The sequence below is a fragment of the Bison bison genome, unplaced genomic scaffold (genome assembly GCF_000754665.1).
Source record: "Bison bison bison isolate TAMUID 2011002044 unplaced genomic scaffold, Bison_UMD1.0 scf7180017861046, whole genome shotgun sequence".
NCBI lineage: Eukaryota > Metazoa > Chordata > Mammalia > Artiodactyla > Bovidae > Bison > Bison bison.
Window position 1 is genome coordinate 1,426,457 of NW_011491618.1, and position 14,996 is coordinate 1,441,452.

At 48.2% G+C, this 14,996-nt stretch overlaps 1 protein-coding gene across 1 annotated transcript; it reads left to right on the forward strand.

Moving 5' to 3' along the window:
- Positions 1–11,100: 11,100 nt before the first annotated feature.
- On the forward strand, positions 11,101–12,962 carry SPATA32 (spermatogenesis associated 32). Its single transcript, XM_010832508.1, has 2 exons — positions 11,101–11,838; positions 12,433–12,962. Exons 1-2 carry the CDS (start codon positions 11,144–11,146, stop codon positions 12,515–12,517), a joined length of 780 nt encoding a protein of 259 aa, XP_010830810.1. The 5' UTR covers positions 11,101–11,143; the 3' UTR covers positions 12,518–12,962.
- Positions 12,963–14,996: the final 2,034 nt, after the last annotated feature.

The following is a 14,996-nucleotide window of genomic DNA, read 5'->3' on the forward strand; positions in this document are numbered from 1 at the left end:
TGTGTGTGTGTGTGTGTGTGTGTGTGTGTGTGTGCGCGCGTGTACAGATACACGTGCACACTGAGGGGTAAGGGCGTTCTGGACACACAGAGTAGAGGCCCTGTGCCCAGGAAGCGATATATGAATTACCCCAAACTGCAGAGGAAACACCCCCGCTCCAAATCAAATCAAGTGTTTCCGTGGTTGGTGCTTGAGGCTTTTGCAGAGAAAAGCAGTGTGCTTCAACAGATATTTACTGATCCTCTTCGTCGTGCTTTGCACTTCTCTCTGTGCCCTTGAACAAAGATGGTTTCCCTTCAGGGCCCTGGATCTCCCAGGTGTCTAACAAGGGGGCCCAGATTTCCCCCACCCCCGGATTGGCGGCTTTCTTCTCAGAACTTTCTCTCCCAGGACGACTTGGGCCAGCCTTCAAAACGTGCCAAAAATCAACAACCAGAGAACAGCTTTCCCCTCAACAAACAAACGGATGCAGAGATCTTAAATCACTCCTGCAATGTTTATTGCATCCCCTTCTCTTTTTTCTTTTTTTTTATCTTAGAGAACTGTGTTTTATTGTATTTTTAATTGAAGTATTGTTGATTTACAATGTGTTAATTTCAGGTGTACAACACAATGATTCAGTAAGATATACATATATATATATTCTTTTTCAGATCCTTTTATAGGTTATTGCAAAATATTGAGTATAGTTCCCTGTGCTCTACAGCTGCTTGGTTATCTATTTTAATATATAGCAGTGTGCATGTTATTCCTACCCACCCACCCCCTTGAAACTGAAAGTGTTAGTTGCTCAGTCCTTTTCAGTTCTTTGCAACCCCGTGGACTGTAGCCTACCAGGTTCCTCTGTCCATTGGATTCTCCAAGCCAGAATACTGGAATGGGCTGCCATTTCCTTCTCCAGGGCATCTTCCCAACCCAGGAATCAAACTCAGGTTTCTTGCATTGCAGGCAGGCTTTTTACCACCTGAGCCATCAGGGAAGTTGCTTTCCCCTTTGGTAACTATGCGTTTTCTGTGTCTGAGAGTCTCTGTTTTGTAAATAAGTTCATTTGTTTGTTTGTTTTTAGTTTCCACATATAAGTCATATCATATTTGTCTTCCTCCGTCTGGCTTCTTCAGTAGTATAATAATCTCTAGGTCCATCCATGTTCCCTGGAGAAGGGAACGACTAAGAATACTGGAGTGGTCCAGTATTCTGGCCTGGAGAATTCCATGGACTGTATAGTCCATGGGGTCGTGAAGAGTCGGACACGACTAAGAGATTTTCACTCACTCACTTCATCCATGTTACTGTGAATGGTATTATTTCATTCTTTTTTATGACTGAATAATATTCCAGTGTGTGTGTGTGTGTGTGTGTGTATCACACCATCTTTATCCATTCATCTGTTGATGAACATTTAGGTTGCATCCATGTCTTGACTATTGTGAATGCTGTAATGAACATTGGGGTGCAGGTATCATTTCAAAATAGAGTTTTCTCCAGACATTCTCCAGTGGAATTGTAAGATCTTGTGGTAACTCTGTTTAGTTTTTAAAGGGATCTCCATACTGGTCTCAATGGTGACTGCACCAATTTACATTCCCACAAACAGCATAGGAGGGTTTTTTTTTTTCTTCACACTCTCTAACGTTTATTATTTGTCAGCACTTACTCTTACTCTGTGCTAGGCCCTGAGTCTAATGAGTCAACTAAAAATTAAAATTTGGGTTAGACAGCCAGGTATGTCACAGAGATAATGACAATGGAGATTTGAGTTGGGCTGTCAGGCATGAGTAGGATTTTTATCAGGAGAGAGACTTTCTGAGTATCAGAAACAGCATGTACAAAGGCACTGAGGCACAAAAGTTCCCTCCACGCTCCAGGGCCTCTTGAGCTTGGGGCAAGGCAGGGAACTGGATACCAGGAGATGAAAAAAGGCAGAGATCAGACTATGCAGGATCTTTGAGGCCACCCTAGAGTCTGGATGTGAGCAGGTGTGATGCAACAGGCTTGTTCTGCAGTCATTGAAATGCCCGGGTTGGAGCCGGGGTCAGGGTGAATGTGGATCAGTAGCCTATGTTGTATTACATCAGCTAAAGGCCTAGAGAAATTTCAGCCAGCACAGTGGGTAGCACCATGGGGTTTGGAGCCGATCTGACTTGTGTTCAGGTCATGGTGCTATTCTTAAGAGCTGTGTGACTTGAGCAAACTTCCTCATATATGAGAGGAGAGTCATGGCCACCTGTGCAGTGTGTGGCCCTGAGGGTTGAATGCATGCAAAGCACTCAAGCACCGAGTGTTGAGGGGATCATGAGTCCTGGGTTTGTGTTGACTTTGGTGTCAGAAGAGGGGAGAGGCAGTGGGGATGGAGAAACGATGTGCACTGGGTCATTAATAGTGGTGGGAAGGTCAGGAGCTGGGGACATGAGGAGGTTGCAAGTGACCCAGGTCTCTAACTGGGATGATAGGATAAATGAAGAAACCAGGGAGAGGAGTTTATTAAGAGATGAGAGATTGGAAAGGAAGATGGGTCAAACATGCAGAACTGTGTTGGCCATCCTAGAGTCTGGACACCAAGGTATGAACTTGATGCCCAAAATGGGAGATAATCTGAAGGGTTTCGCGGGGTGAGAGGAATAAGGAAACCATTCTCTTTTTTTAAATAATTTTGTTTATGTATTTATTTTTGGCTGCACCGAGTCTTCATTGCTATGCAGAGACTTTCTCTAACTGTGGCAAGCAGGGGCTACTCTCCAGTGGTGGTACACGGGCTTCCCTTCGTGGCGGCTTCTCTTGTTGCAGAGCATGGTCTCCAGAGCGTGGGCTCAGTAGTTGTGGCGCATGGGCTTTGTTGCTCCGTGGCAGATGGGATCTTCCCAGACCAGGGATCGAACTTATATCCCCTGCATTGACAGGCAGATTCTTAACCACTGGACCACCAGCGAAATCCCAGGAAACCATTCTTTGCACAGACTTTTGCTGAGAATCCACCTGTGCCTGACTCTGTGTAGAGGATCAGAGATTCAAAGTAAGCAAATCACACACCCAACCCACCTCTAACTGAAGCTGTGCACTTAGATAGAGGTCTGCTGTGGGGGGGCCTGGGGGTAGAGAGGAAGGGAGCAACTGGAGGAAGACTCCTCAGCTTAGCACCTTGAGGTAGAGTCTGGGAGGTCTTTAGGAAGAGGTGAGCCCCTAGCTCACCTAGTCATGACAATAGGAAAGGGGAATTCTATTCAAACTACTCAACTCAGGCTTTGACAAGGAATCCATAGGGTTTTAAACAAAGTGAAGTTGAGGCCTCCTGAGGGGAAAATGTGTAATCAGTGACTGCAGTTTAAGTCTAGAACTCAGGAGAAGTGGGAGTAAGAAATAGAAATTGGAGGGTCAAGTGAGAGTATGAAATAGAGATTGGAGGGTCTCCTGTGGTACAGCCACAGGCTTGAAAGCTCCAAGGGGCAGAGATTGTGTATGTTCATCACTATGTCCTCTGCCCTTAGCACAATCCCTGGACAATAGCTGGCCTCGGCATTTTTTAAATATATTTATTTGGCTACACCAGGCCTTCAATCTTCACAAAGACCTTCAATCTTTGTCGTGGCATGTGGAATCTTTAGTTGCAGCATGCCAACTCTGAGTTGTGGCAATGTGGGATCTAGTTCCCTGACCAGGGATCAAACCCTGGGCAGAGTCTTAGCCACTGGACCACCAGGGAAGTATCCCTGGAGCTCCACATTTCTTTTTAACTTTTATCCAAGAAATACATGCATATGGTTGAACAGTACTGAAGAGCTTATTCAGTGATTGAAAAGCAAGAATCCCCTATACCACATCCCAAGCCTCACTCCTCAGAGCAACCACCACTATTTCATTTGAACTATTTTTCTGCCTGGTTACCATTTCATCTTTCCACAAGCTCACAGGCTTCTTCTTGGACCACCTACCCACTGTAATGGAACCACCCTGCCCCATCTTCCCAATAACAATTATTTTTAGATCTGCTAATGCCTTTGTAAATTTAATATATTTATTTTTTCATCAACTTTAGAGAGTATCTTTTGACACACATATAGTAAGATGTTTTAGTGACCCTACCTTTTCCTTCAACTTTCCTTCCTGCCTTGTAGCTCCCAAAGACTCTAACCTGTATGTTTATTTTTTAATATCAAGGTGGATAGCATTCACATTGTCCCATAACCATAATTATGTTTTTCAAATTTTGCCTATATATTGATTCTAAATGTTGAAAGTTAATAAATAGGATTATCATGACTACATGAAAACTGTTCACTGCAGAGCCATAAAAGGTACCACAATTACCTTTTCTTTCTCATACAGCTTTTTGTTTTTCCGGGTTTTTTTTAGTGGCCTTTTACTTATACTCTTTGCTTTTATCATAGTCTTTGTTTTCTTCAACCTCTACATCTAGTTAACTATTCTGTTAGGTTTTCTTTATTTCAGAGACCTATTGCCCAGGAGCCTTCATCCTATTGCACCAATGTGTAGGCCTCTATACAGTTAACATCTGGGATTCAGCTGCTCTCCTGGGTTGGATATGCTCTTTCATCCCTGACTCTCTTGTTTTACACCTTTATTTTGCATTAGCACATCCTCAAATAACTTCCCAAAAATAAGGAATAAACTTTCTTACTTTTCCATGTCTGAAATGATAGTTTTGCTGGATATAAAATTCTAGGTTAAAAACCATTTCCCTCAGAATGTTAAAAGCAACTGTACTGCTAACTCCACCGCCAGTATGATTCTCCTTCCCTTGTTGTTAACTTGTTTCTCACTTAGAAGTATTTAGGAATCCTTTGTTCCTGGTGCAATTAACTTTTAGAGCAAAGATCTTTTGGCATCTATAGTGTTGGGTATTCAGCAAACATTTTTAAGCTAATGACATCCTTCAGCTCAGGGAAATACTGATTTTGCTTTTCTTCTCCATGGTCTCCATTCTTTCTGAATCTCCTTTCTATAACCCAGCACTGGATTTCCTTTTGATCCTTTTCTCTCACATCATCTTGATATTTTAATTCTACCTTCTAGGAATAGTCTCTGTATTTTATTTTTTAATTGTTTGCTAGAAAGCTCTTTCCTTTCATAGTTCTTTTTAAAATAGTATCCTGTTCTTGTTCTTTGGATGCAATATATATGTTGCTGAATATCTTAAACTCTGAGTCTCTGAAGATGATTAGAATTTTTCAGTTCCCTTGTTTCTCTTCTGGTGTTCTGGAGTAGTCTTTTCTCTCAGTCTAGCTCTCCTATGTTAGCAGTTTTCTCAAATGCCTAGTGATGCTTGGTTGTCCACATATAAGAGTGAAATCATAAAAAGCTGATTGGGAGCCTATGACTGCAGGAGCCTATTGCTTTGCAGATATTACTTTAATGTGACCACTCAGGAATCAGACATATCTCTGGCAGGTTTGAGAAGACCCACACAACTGATACATCTACAGCCAAACTGGACAAGGGGAAAAAAAAAAGACCAAAATTACCAGCATGAGGAATGAAAGAGGTAACATCACTACAGACTCTGCAGATGTGAAAAAATGATTAGGGAATATTAGGAACAATTTATGCCAATAAACTTGACAGCTTAGATGAGATGGATAAATTCCTTTAAAAAAAAAACAAACTCCAAAACCTCACTCAAGAAGAAATAGATATTCTGGGAATGGATAGTGGTGATTGGCTGCATGATAATATACTTAATACCACTGAACTGCATACTTAAAAATAATTTTAAAAGAGCAATTTATGATATGTGTATTTTATCATAATAAAAAAGAAAGAAATAGGTAGGCTAAATAACCTTGTATCTATTTTTTAAGTTGAATTTGTAATTAAAAATCTCCTCACAAGGAAACTCCAGGTCCAGGTCCACAGGCTTCATTTGTGAATTCTACCAAACATAATCAGTAAATAATAAAAATTTTACACAAACTCAGAAAATTGAAGATGGGACATGCCTCAACTCATTCTATGAGGCCAGCATTACTCTACTGTCAAAACCTTACATCCTAGACATTATAAAAAGAAAGACATTATAAGAATAGAAAATTGCATACCAATAGACCTTATGAACATATATGTGAAAATTCATCTTAAAAGTTAGAAAATAAAATTTGACAATGTATAAAAAGGTAGTACATTGTGATCAAGTGAGATTTATCCCAGGAATACAAGATCTCACCATAAACAAATTATAATAGAATTATTAGCAGAATAATATGTAATATATTTAGCACATGCTATATATAACTTCCCTGGCTTCCCTGATGGCTCAGGCAGTAAAGAATCTGCCTACAATGCTGGAGACCTGGGTTCCATCCCTGGGTTGGGAAGATCCCCTGAAGGCAGGCATGGCAACCCACTCCAGTATTCTTGCCCAGAGAATTTCATGGACAGAGGAGCCTAGCGGACTTTAGTCCATGGGATCACAAAGAGTCAGACATGACTGAGCGACTGAGCACATACAGCCATACATACATAACTTATAGTAACAGAATATAAGAAAAACATGATAATCTCAATAAATTCAGGAAAAGCATCAGATAAAACCCAACATCCTTTCCTATTTAAAAATTAAGTAGGAATAGAAGGAAACTTCTTCAACCTGATAAATAGCATCTATGAGAAAAACTATAACATTGTATTTCATAATGAAATACTGGATACTTTTCCCCTAAGCTCACTAGCAAAGCAAGAATATCTACTCTCAATTCTGTTCCACATTGTTCCAGAGATTATTCTCAGTGCAATAAGGCAAGAAAAAGAACTTGGAGACATCCAGGTTGAAAAGGAAGAAGACTATGTTGAGTCACAAATATTATTGTTTATGTAGAAAACCCCATGGAATCTTAAAAAAGCTACTTTAGAAAAAAACAAAAAAAGCTACTAGAACCAATAAGATTTTAGGATGATTGCAGGATACAAAATCAATGCCTTTCTATATAAAGCAATCCACAGTTGGAAGTCGATATTATTTCATACACTATCAAATGTCACTTGAATCCCTAATAGAACATTCCCAGGTTGAATATAGAGGCCCCAAGTTGAGTCAACCTCAGATTTTTTGCTTCTAAACCCCAGTGCTGCAGTGAGGTGCATACCATAATAATTTTTCCTTCTATCCATATCCAGTTGCTTTTTATGGAAGAGTTAAGGCTTTAGGTGTTGATTAAACTTCCCAGAGAAATTTTTTAAAACAAGCAAAGGAAACTAAGACCATGACATCCAGTCCCATCACTTTATGGCAAATAGATGGGGAAACAATGGAAACAGTGATAGATTTTATCTTCTTGAGCTCAAAAATCACTTCAGATGGTGATTTCAGCCATGAAATTAAAAGACACTTGTTGCTTGGAAAAAAAGCTATGAGAAAGCTAGACAGAATATTAAAAAGCAGAGATATTACTTTGCCAACAAAGATCCATCTAGTCAAAGCTATATTTTTTCCAGTAGTCATGTATGAATGTAAGAGTTGGACCATATAGAAGGCTGAGTGCCAAAGAATTGATGCTTTTGGCCTGTGGTGTTGGAGAAGACTCTTGAGAGTCCCTTGGACAGCAAGATCAAACCAGTCAATCCTAAAGAAATCAATACTGAATATTCCTTGGAAGGACTGATGCTGAAGCTGAAGCTCCAAAATTTTGGCCACCTGACACGAAGGGAGACTCATCAGAAAAGACACTGATGCTGGTAAAGATTGAAGGCAGGAGGAGAAGGGGATGACAGAGGACAAGCTGGTTGGATGGCATCACCTACTCAATGGACATGAGTTTGAGCAAGCTCTGGGAGATGGTGAAGGACAGGGAAGCCTGGTGTGCTGTAGTCCACGGGGTCACAAAGAGTTGAACACAACTTAGCAAATGAACAACCACAAAGCAAAAGAAAGCTGTGGGGTCAGAAGCCTGAGGCACAGTAGCAGTTGGGGCAGGTAGAAATGGAGCAGAAGAGATGTGGGGAGGAAGTTGAGGGATGGTCAAAGAAAGCATGGTGGTCAAAAGTGATGAGTTCTGAAGAGACTACTGAGCCGGCCACTGGGAGCCTACCCCTGGTGCACTCTTAGCCCAGTCACCCAGCTGATCCAGGATCCCAGGCCCAGGCTGAACCTGTGGGTGCATGCTTGCTAAGTCACTTCAATCCTGTCTGACTCTTTGCGACCTTATGGACAGTAGCCTACCAGGCTCCTCCATCCATGGGATTCTCCAGGCAAAAATACTGGAGTGTGTTGCCATTTCCTCCTCCAGGGGAACTTCCTGATCCGGAGATTGAACCCATGTCTCTCACATCTCCTACATTGGCAGGTGGGTTCTTTACCACTAGCATCAGCTAGGAAGTGCATGGAGCAACCCAAAGCCCAGGACCCAATATCAGCCATGCAAGGACCCTCCCCAACCTCTCCACCTCTAGGAAGAGGCCACAGCAACATTCTAATCCTTCTAATCTAATCCTGGGAGCAATTCTTCTCAGCCAGAGCTAAGGCTGTCACTTCCTGTCACACTGCAGGCTCATAGGGATCCTGGCTTGCTCATTGCCATAATGGCCCCACCATCAACCCCTATCCACCACCCTGGGGCTCAGAGAATGGGACAGCCTGGTGGCCCCTATCACCAAAGGATGAAAGAGAAGCTTCTGCAATAAAAGATACAAGCTTCTAGGAAAGGGGACTGTGAGAGGGGACGTACTCCAAGAAGCCAATCTCCTTTGCAAAGGATGTTTCATGTTCCGAAATAAACAGATAGGCTTCCCACCTGGCACTAGTGGTAAAGAATATTCCTGCCACTGCAGGAGGCCTAAGGGATGCAGGTTCGATCTTTTAGTTGGTAAGATCCCCTGGAGGAGGGCATGGCAACCCACTACAGTATTGTTGCCTTGGAGAATCCCATGGTAGACTACAGTCCATGGGTCACACAGTCAGTCACAACTGAAGCAACTTAGCAAGCACACGTCCCCTCAAATCAACCACCTGGGGTGAGAATTCTGGCCCAGCGTTGGAAATAGATGATCCCAGGATGTGAAATGGCATGAGAAGCTGGGGGAAGAGAGGACAGGATAAGAGTGGCTAGGATGAGAGTGAGTGGCAGATCTGAAGCCTGGCCAGACAGAGTGGAGAAAGGGGAGCAGGGGCAGGAATGGAAAAGATGAAGAAAGTTCACCTGGGGTGCGACAGAGAGCCCCGCACAGTTACAGGCTCCAGGATAGGATGACATTCAGGGCAGGGCAGTAAAGAGCTCCTTAAGTGAAGCCTGCATCTAAGTCCTGACTTCCTGAGTGATCAGCTGAGGGACCTTGGGCAAATGAACCTCTTCTCATGTGTTCAAAGAACTAAAGCCTATAAAGTGCTCAACACAATCCCTGGGGTAGTTTCTAGCACTCAGTGAACAGAAGTGACCGCTATTCATATTTGCCCTAATGGAAGACAGTGATGGATCACGAAAGGTGGAAGGGAGCAGACGTGGAGGATGGGGTGCTGGTGATGCTGGCAAGGGGCAGGATGGGCAAGGGGATGGCACATGGGCTTAGGTAAGGGACAGGGAAGGAGGGGGGTGGCTGCAGCACTGCCACCAGCCTGAGCTCCAGACTCGCTCAGGGACACGTGCAGTTCCCCTGCCCTCACGTCCTTCTCCCTGCCAGGTGCCAATGGATTTCCCTGCTGTGGCAAAGAGTCGGTGGACATTATGGATTCACAGTGAGAACCAGTTCCCCATCACCGTAGGACTTCTCCCCAACCCCCGAGATCACCCACCCTCACTCAGGATCTCCCTCTATCTTGCTTATTTCCAAAATCTCCCCTAGGCCAGTATCCAGGCCAGAAGGCAGCAGGGGTGGGGATGGAGGCCATCCCCTGCTCTGCTTCCGCCCCCAATCCCTCACATTGGAGGAGGACTGAAGGGTGGTGGGGTACATCCAGGACCTGGATGGAGCCTGACCCCTTAGCATTGCCTTTCTCTGAGATCAGAACTGTCCAAGGGGAGGGTGGGCAGGTGCCTAAAGTAAGAGAAAGGTTACAATGACTGAGGGCAGCGGTCAAGATGGCAGCCAACTAGCAGTAAGAACCAAGGGTACCCTCCACACACACCCTTGTACTTCAGATTTGCTGAGCTGAGAGCGGGCAGGTTCTGGAGAGGGTGTCCCTCTGGTTTTCTCCCTCTGTGATGAGCCGCTTGCAAGACACTGGCCCACTGGAATGCTAGATTAAAATGCAGATTCCTGGGCTTCAACCGCCAACTGAAATAAAAGACACAAGCTTCTAGGAAGGGGACTGCAACAGATCGGGGGACCTCCCCCAAGGAGTCAGTCTCCTCTGCAGAGATTGTAGGGGGAGGCGAGCAACTTGGCAAGCTCTCTAGGCGCTTTCTGAACTCACTGAAGTTTGAGAATATGAGTCTGCCATGGGATTTTCAGTGGGAGAGGGTGCCACCAGGGGAGTGAGCTTGGAGCATCTTGCCAGTCCTTGCACAAGGCAGGAGACTTTAAGGGCACCAGAGACCCTCCCCAGAAGCTACTCTCCCTACCGCACGGAGGCCTGTCACCCACTCTGTCTCCTTCTGTCTTAGGGGTGACATAAACCAAAACCAGTTCCAGCCAATACAAGAGGAAGATGACATGGAGGTAACAGCAGACTGTATCACCTCCTAGGGGGAGGCGGGAGGCCAGGGGCAGGGGTCTTTGAGGCTCATCTTGTCTAAAGCCTGATAAGCCCCCACCCTGGACAATTACAGGACCAACCCTAGCACCAGGCCAGGGTTGGCACACACATGCACACCCACCCTCACCAGCTGCCCCCACTGCCTCCCTGCCCCAAGCAGGTCACTTGGAGGAGGCAAGTGTCAGGGAGGAAGTGAGCAGAAGGACAGTGGCGGGGGGGTGGGGCAGGGCAGAGAATGGGGGATGGGGAGAACCGCGGAGGTTGGGGTGGGGGGGCCAGGCGCAGCCTCAGCTTCCTGTTGAAACCTTTCAGCTGGAGAATGAATTGCTAGAGCCGGGGCTTCCCGAAGAAAAGCTCCCTCAAGTGGAGCCAGAACAGAAGCCCAAACCCTTCCCACAGACAGAGCCCGAGGCCAAACAGGAAGACCCCAAGCCCCAGGGGTACAGGGAAGAGTCCCCCCAACCCTATGGAGACGGGCTAACGAAGCCAGACATCAGACAGCTGAGCATGAGGTCCAACTCCAGCTACGTGAGTTCCATGGACGAGGACTACCGCTCCATCCACGTGCAGACCTCCAGGCACCTCTTCTGGGTAGACAGGCTCATCCAGGTGTCAGAACACAGCCTGCAACCAGTGATCAGCACGCAGCCCTTCCAGAAGAGCACAAAAAAGACCACCATATGCCCTGCCCAACAGACGGTCCCCAAGGACACTGAGAGCTCCAAGAAGCAGAGCCAGAACCCCAGCGCCCAGCAAGGCCCTCTAGACAAAGCCTCCCAGAAGACTCTAAGCCCCGAGCCGTCCTTCTGCACACCCACCATGGGCCTGGAAGAGCTGATCAATTTCGCATCAACCCTGGCCATGGCCTCCTCCAGCAGGATGGACCTGCCCAGATTGCAGCACATGATCAAGACCACACCCCAGAAGGCCATGCCACCTCCCACAGAGCCTGCCGTGGATCATGCTGCCCAGCCCACCACGGACGAGCCAGAGCAGGGAAAACTCACGAAGGATGAGAAGCCGCCAGAGGAACCAGGAGAAGCCAGGAAACCACAGGATGCCCCAAAGCAAGAAGATGAGGACGTCCCTCACCCTTACCTTGACCTCAGAAAGCCAGGGTTCAAGAGGGCCACCATTGAAGGGGAGCTGAAGTTTCTCCAGTCCCCGACCACGTCCCCTCAGCCAAAAGGAGCTGCAAAAGAGTAAGTGAGGCTGCCCCACGGCTCCCCCTAGGATGTGCAGGCGGGCCCACTCCTCACACAGCCAAGGGGGAGCTGGGGACAATGGAATGAGGGGCTGGCTGAGTGATGTCTCCACCTCAGTGACCTCATAAAGGCTGCTGGAAACAAAGTTCCGGTGGGCTGAGGTGCAGTGCCAAGGCCAGGCTGACAGAGGCCTGGGGACCATGGAGGGTAAGCGCTCCAGGGTGGGGGCAGGGACTTGGGTTCGAAGCCGGAACTAGAATGCCATTCTAGCATTAGGAGGTCTCTCACCATGAGTGTAGACGGCCTCACCCTCACTGGAAACACTCACGCTCTTTCCTACTGAGAACCCCTAGGTCTCAGCCCTGGGCCCTTGATATGCCCAGCGAGGCAGGACTGAGGACTCTGGGTTCTCCAGCACCCCGCGCTTCCTGGTGATGAATGAACATGATGGAGGGGCAGCTGCCCATCCACATCCCACAGCAGGAAGAGGCCGTCTGAGCCCCTGCGCCCTCCTCAGAAAGGCCTCCGGGCTCACCCCTCCTTTGTCCTTCCCACCAGGGCCCAAGTGACACTCTCTCTTTTGCATTGCAGCTCGGTGCCGGGAACCATGAAAGGGAATCCATTATTCCTGAAAATCCATTTTAAGCTGTCATCCCCCTCCTCCCCAGAGAAATGACTAGACAAAACCAGTAAAGCCTCCAGTGCTGGCCCCCTGGCTCAGACTTTTTGTGCAAATGCTCCTGGACCAGTGAGCTCCTCTGACTTCAGCATCCTGGTCTCCAATGCTTAGAGATGCCACCTGCACTGTTAGCCACCCCAGCACCCCCTCACCCCCCGCGGGCTCCTTCAGCCCTGTGTGGTCCCTGCTTACTCCCCCCACACCGCTCCAGACCTCTAGGCCAGCATCAGAGAGTCATGACTTGTCTTGGCAAGACCTCACTTGTGCCCTGTCTGAGGCTTCTTAGATGTAAAAGAGACATTTGGGGATCGTCTGAGGCAAGAGCCTCGTGGAGGTGGGACTGGGCAGGCGAGAAGGCTTCTGGAAGGAGTTCTTCCCACTTCTCTCATGGTGAAGGCCTGGAATGGGGAAAGGATGGTGTTCAGGGCTTGAAGAAGGAAATGGCAACCCACTCCAGTGTACTTGCCTGGAGAATCCCATGGACGGAGAAGCCTGGTAGGCTGCAGTCCATGGGGTCGCACAGAGTCGGACACGACTGAAGCGACTTAGCAGCAGCAGCAGCAGCAGCAGGGCTTGAAGGAAGGGAAGAATGAAGCCGAGGGACTGGTCCTCCAGGGGCCACCACCTCCACTCAGAGGTACCCTCCAGTGTAGGGGAGAGTCCATGGGTCACGATGCACTTCTGCAGGCAGCCCACACACACACACCAGCTGCTGACCAGCACGTGACACAGACATTCATGTGACACAGCCACACGCAGGTTGAAGAAGCATGTTCCACACGTGCCAGGCACACGGGCATGCACACACACAGTGCCTGTGACCCAGATGCACGCACCCGGATGCATGAGCCTCTCCACCGTGGGGAAGAAGGGACAGTGTGGGGAAGCTTCTGGAAGAGGAGATGGCAACAAGAGGGAAGAGAACTTGGAGTGTGGGGATGGAAGTGGGTAGGAAGAGGGAAGTCAGGGAGAAAGAGAAGGGGAGACAGCACCGAGGCTTGGGGCCTAATGAGACTCAAGACCTCCTCCGGACCAAGGCTCCCCTTCAAGTGAAAGCCCTACCTTGCAGACCCTTAGAACTCTGCCCTGCCTTGAGAGGGGGCTGAGGAGGGAGGTGCCCAGGGTCAGGGAGAATGGGATTAGGAAGGGGTGGGTTTCCCAGGTGGCACTGATGGTAAAGTACCCGCCTCCCAGTACCGGAGACATGGGTTCAATCCCTGGGTCAGGAAAATCCCCTGGAGGAGGGCATGGCAACCCACTCCAGTATTCTTGCCTGGAGAATCTCCGTGGACAGAGGAGCCTGGCGGGCCTCAGTCCATGGGGTCGCAAAGAGTCAGACATGACTGAAGCGACTAAGGAAACACGCATGAGCACTCAAGAATGGGCCAGGGCCAGAGAAGGGGGCAGGTGGCTGGAAGGAGGGATGAAGAAGAGATGCAGAGGTGAGTGTCTGGGGAGGGACTAGGCCAGCACTGGCATCTGGCTACTGGGACACATCTTCCCAGAGGAAGGGATCCTTCCCGCCCAGGGGGCCTTGGGTAAGGTGAGCCACAGTCCCGTCTTGGCTGGACCCCACCTTCCCATGCCTTGACCTGGGGCCTCTGGGGCCTACTTCTCTCCTGCACCTCAGCCTTCCTGTTAGCTTCTGGCATGGAGTCACAAAATTTAGATGGCTTAAGGGAGCAGAAACTCAAAAGACTAAAAGTGCAGGTTCCCCAGCAGAGAGGAGCAGGCCTGTGGTGAGGGTGGAGCGCACATCCTGCTGACAGTTGTTCAGATCCACCCCAAACCCAGCCTGGGGGACTGCAGGCCTGGAGGACAGGCCCAGCCTCCAAGCATGCAACTCTGCCTTTCAGGCAGCAGAGGGCGGAAGACCAAGCGATCACCATCGGCAAAGAGAACATCCAGGTGACCAGGGCGGAGGTTACTCCTCCAAGCTAGTGCTTCCAGAATCCCCCAGAGAGAGGGCTGTGGGAACAGGCTGGCAGGGGGCTGGTCCTGGGAGGTGAAGCTGTGCACCCACAGGTCTGGTCCTGGGTGCCCTGGAGTCAAAACACTCAAATGGGCTGGACCCCTCAGCCCTGTCTTCTCCTCACCTCCAAGGCCTCCACAGAAGCCTCAAAGACTGCTCACGCAAGACCCAGGAGAGGAGCAGGCCAGCAGAACCCAGAAGGGAAGGTTGCAACAATGTGCTACCTTCCTGACCCGGAAGGAACCAGCTGCCGCCTTGGCCACAGGGGCTGAGCAGGCTTCCCAGAGGACCAGACAGCTCAAGGGCCTTGAGGCCACCCACACAGTACAGTCAGACCCTCAGACCCGGTCTCAGAGGTGAGGGCAGGGACCAGGGCCAGGGCTGGGGTGCTGGGTCGAAAAGCCTGCCTGACTCTGGCATCGCTCAGCAGCAGATGCAAAGAACTTTCCACTCTCTTCCCCCTAACAGAGGCAGCTTTGCAGACAAGAACCTGCTTCCCCTGAC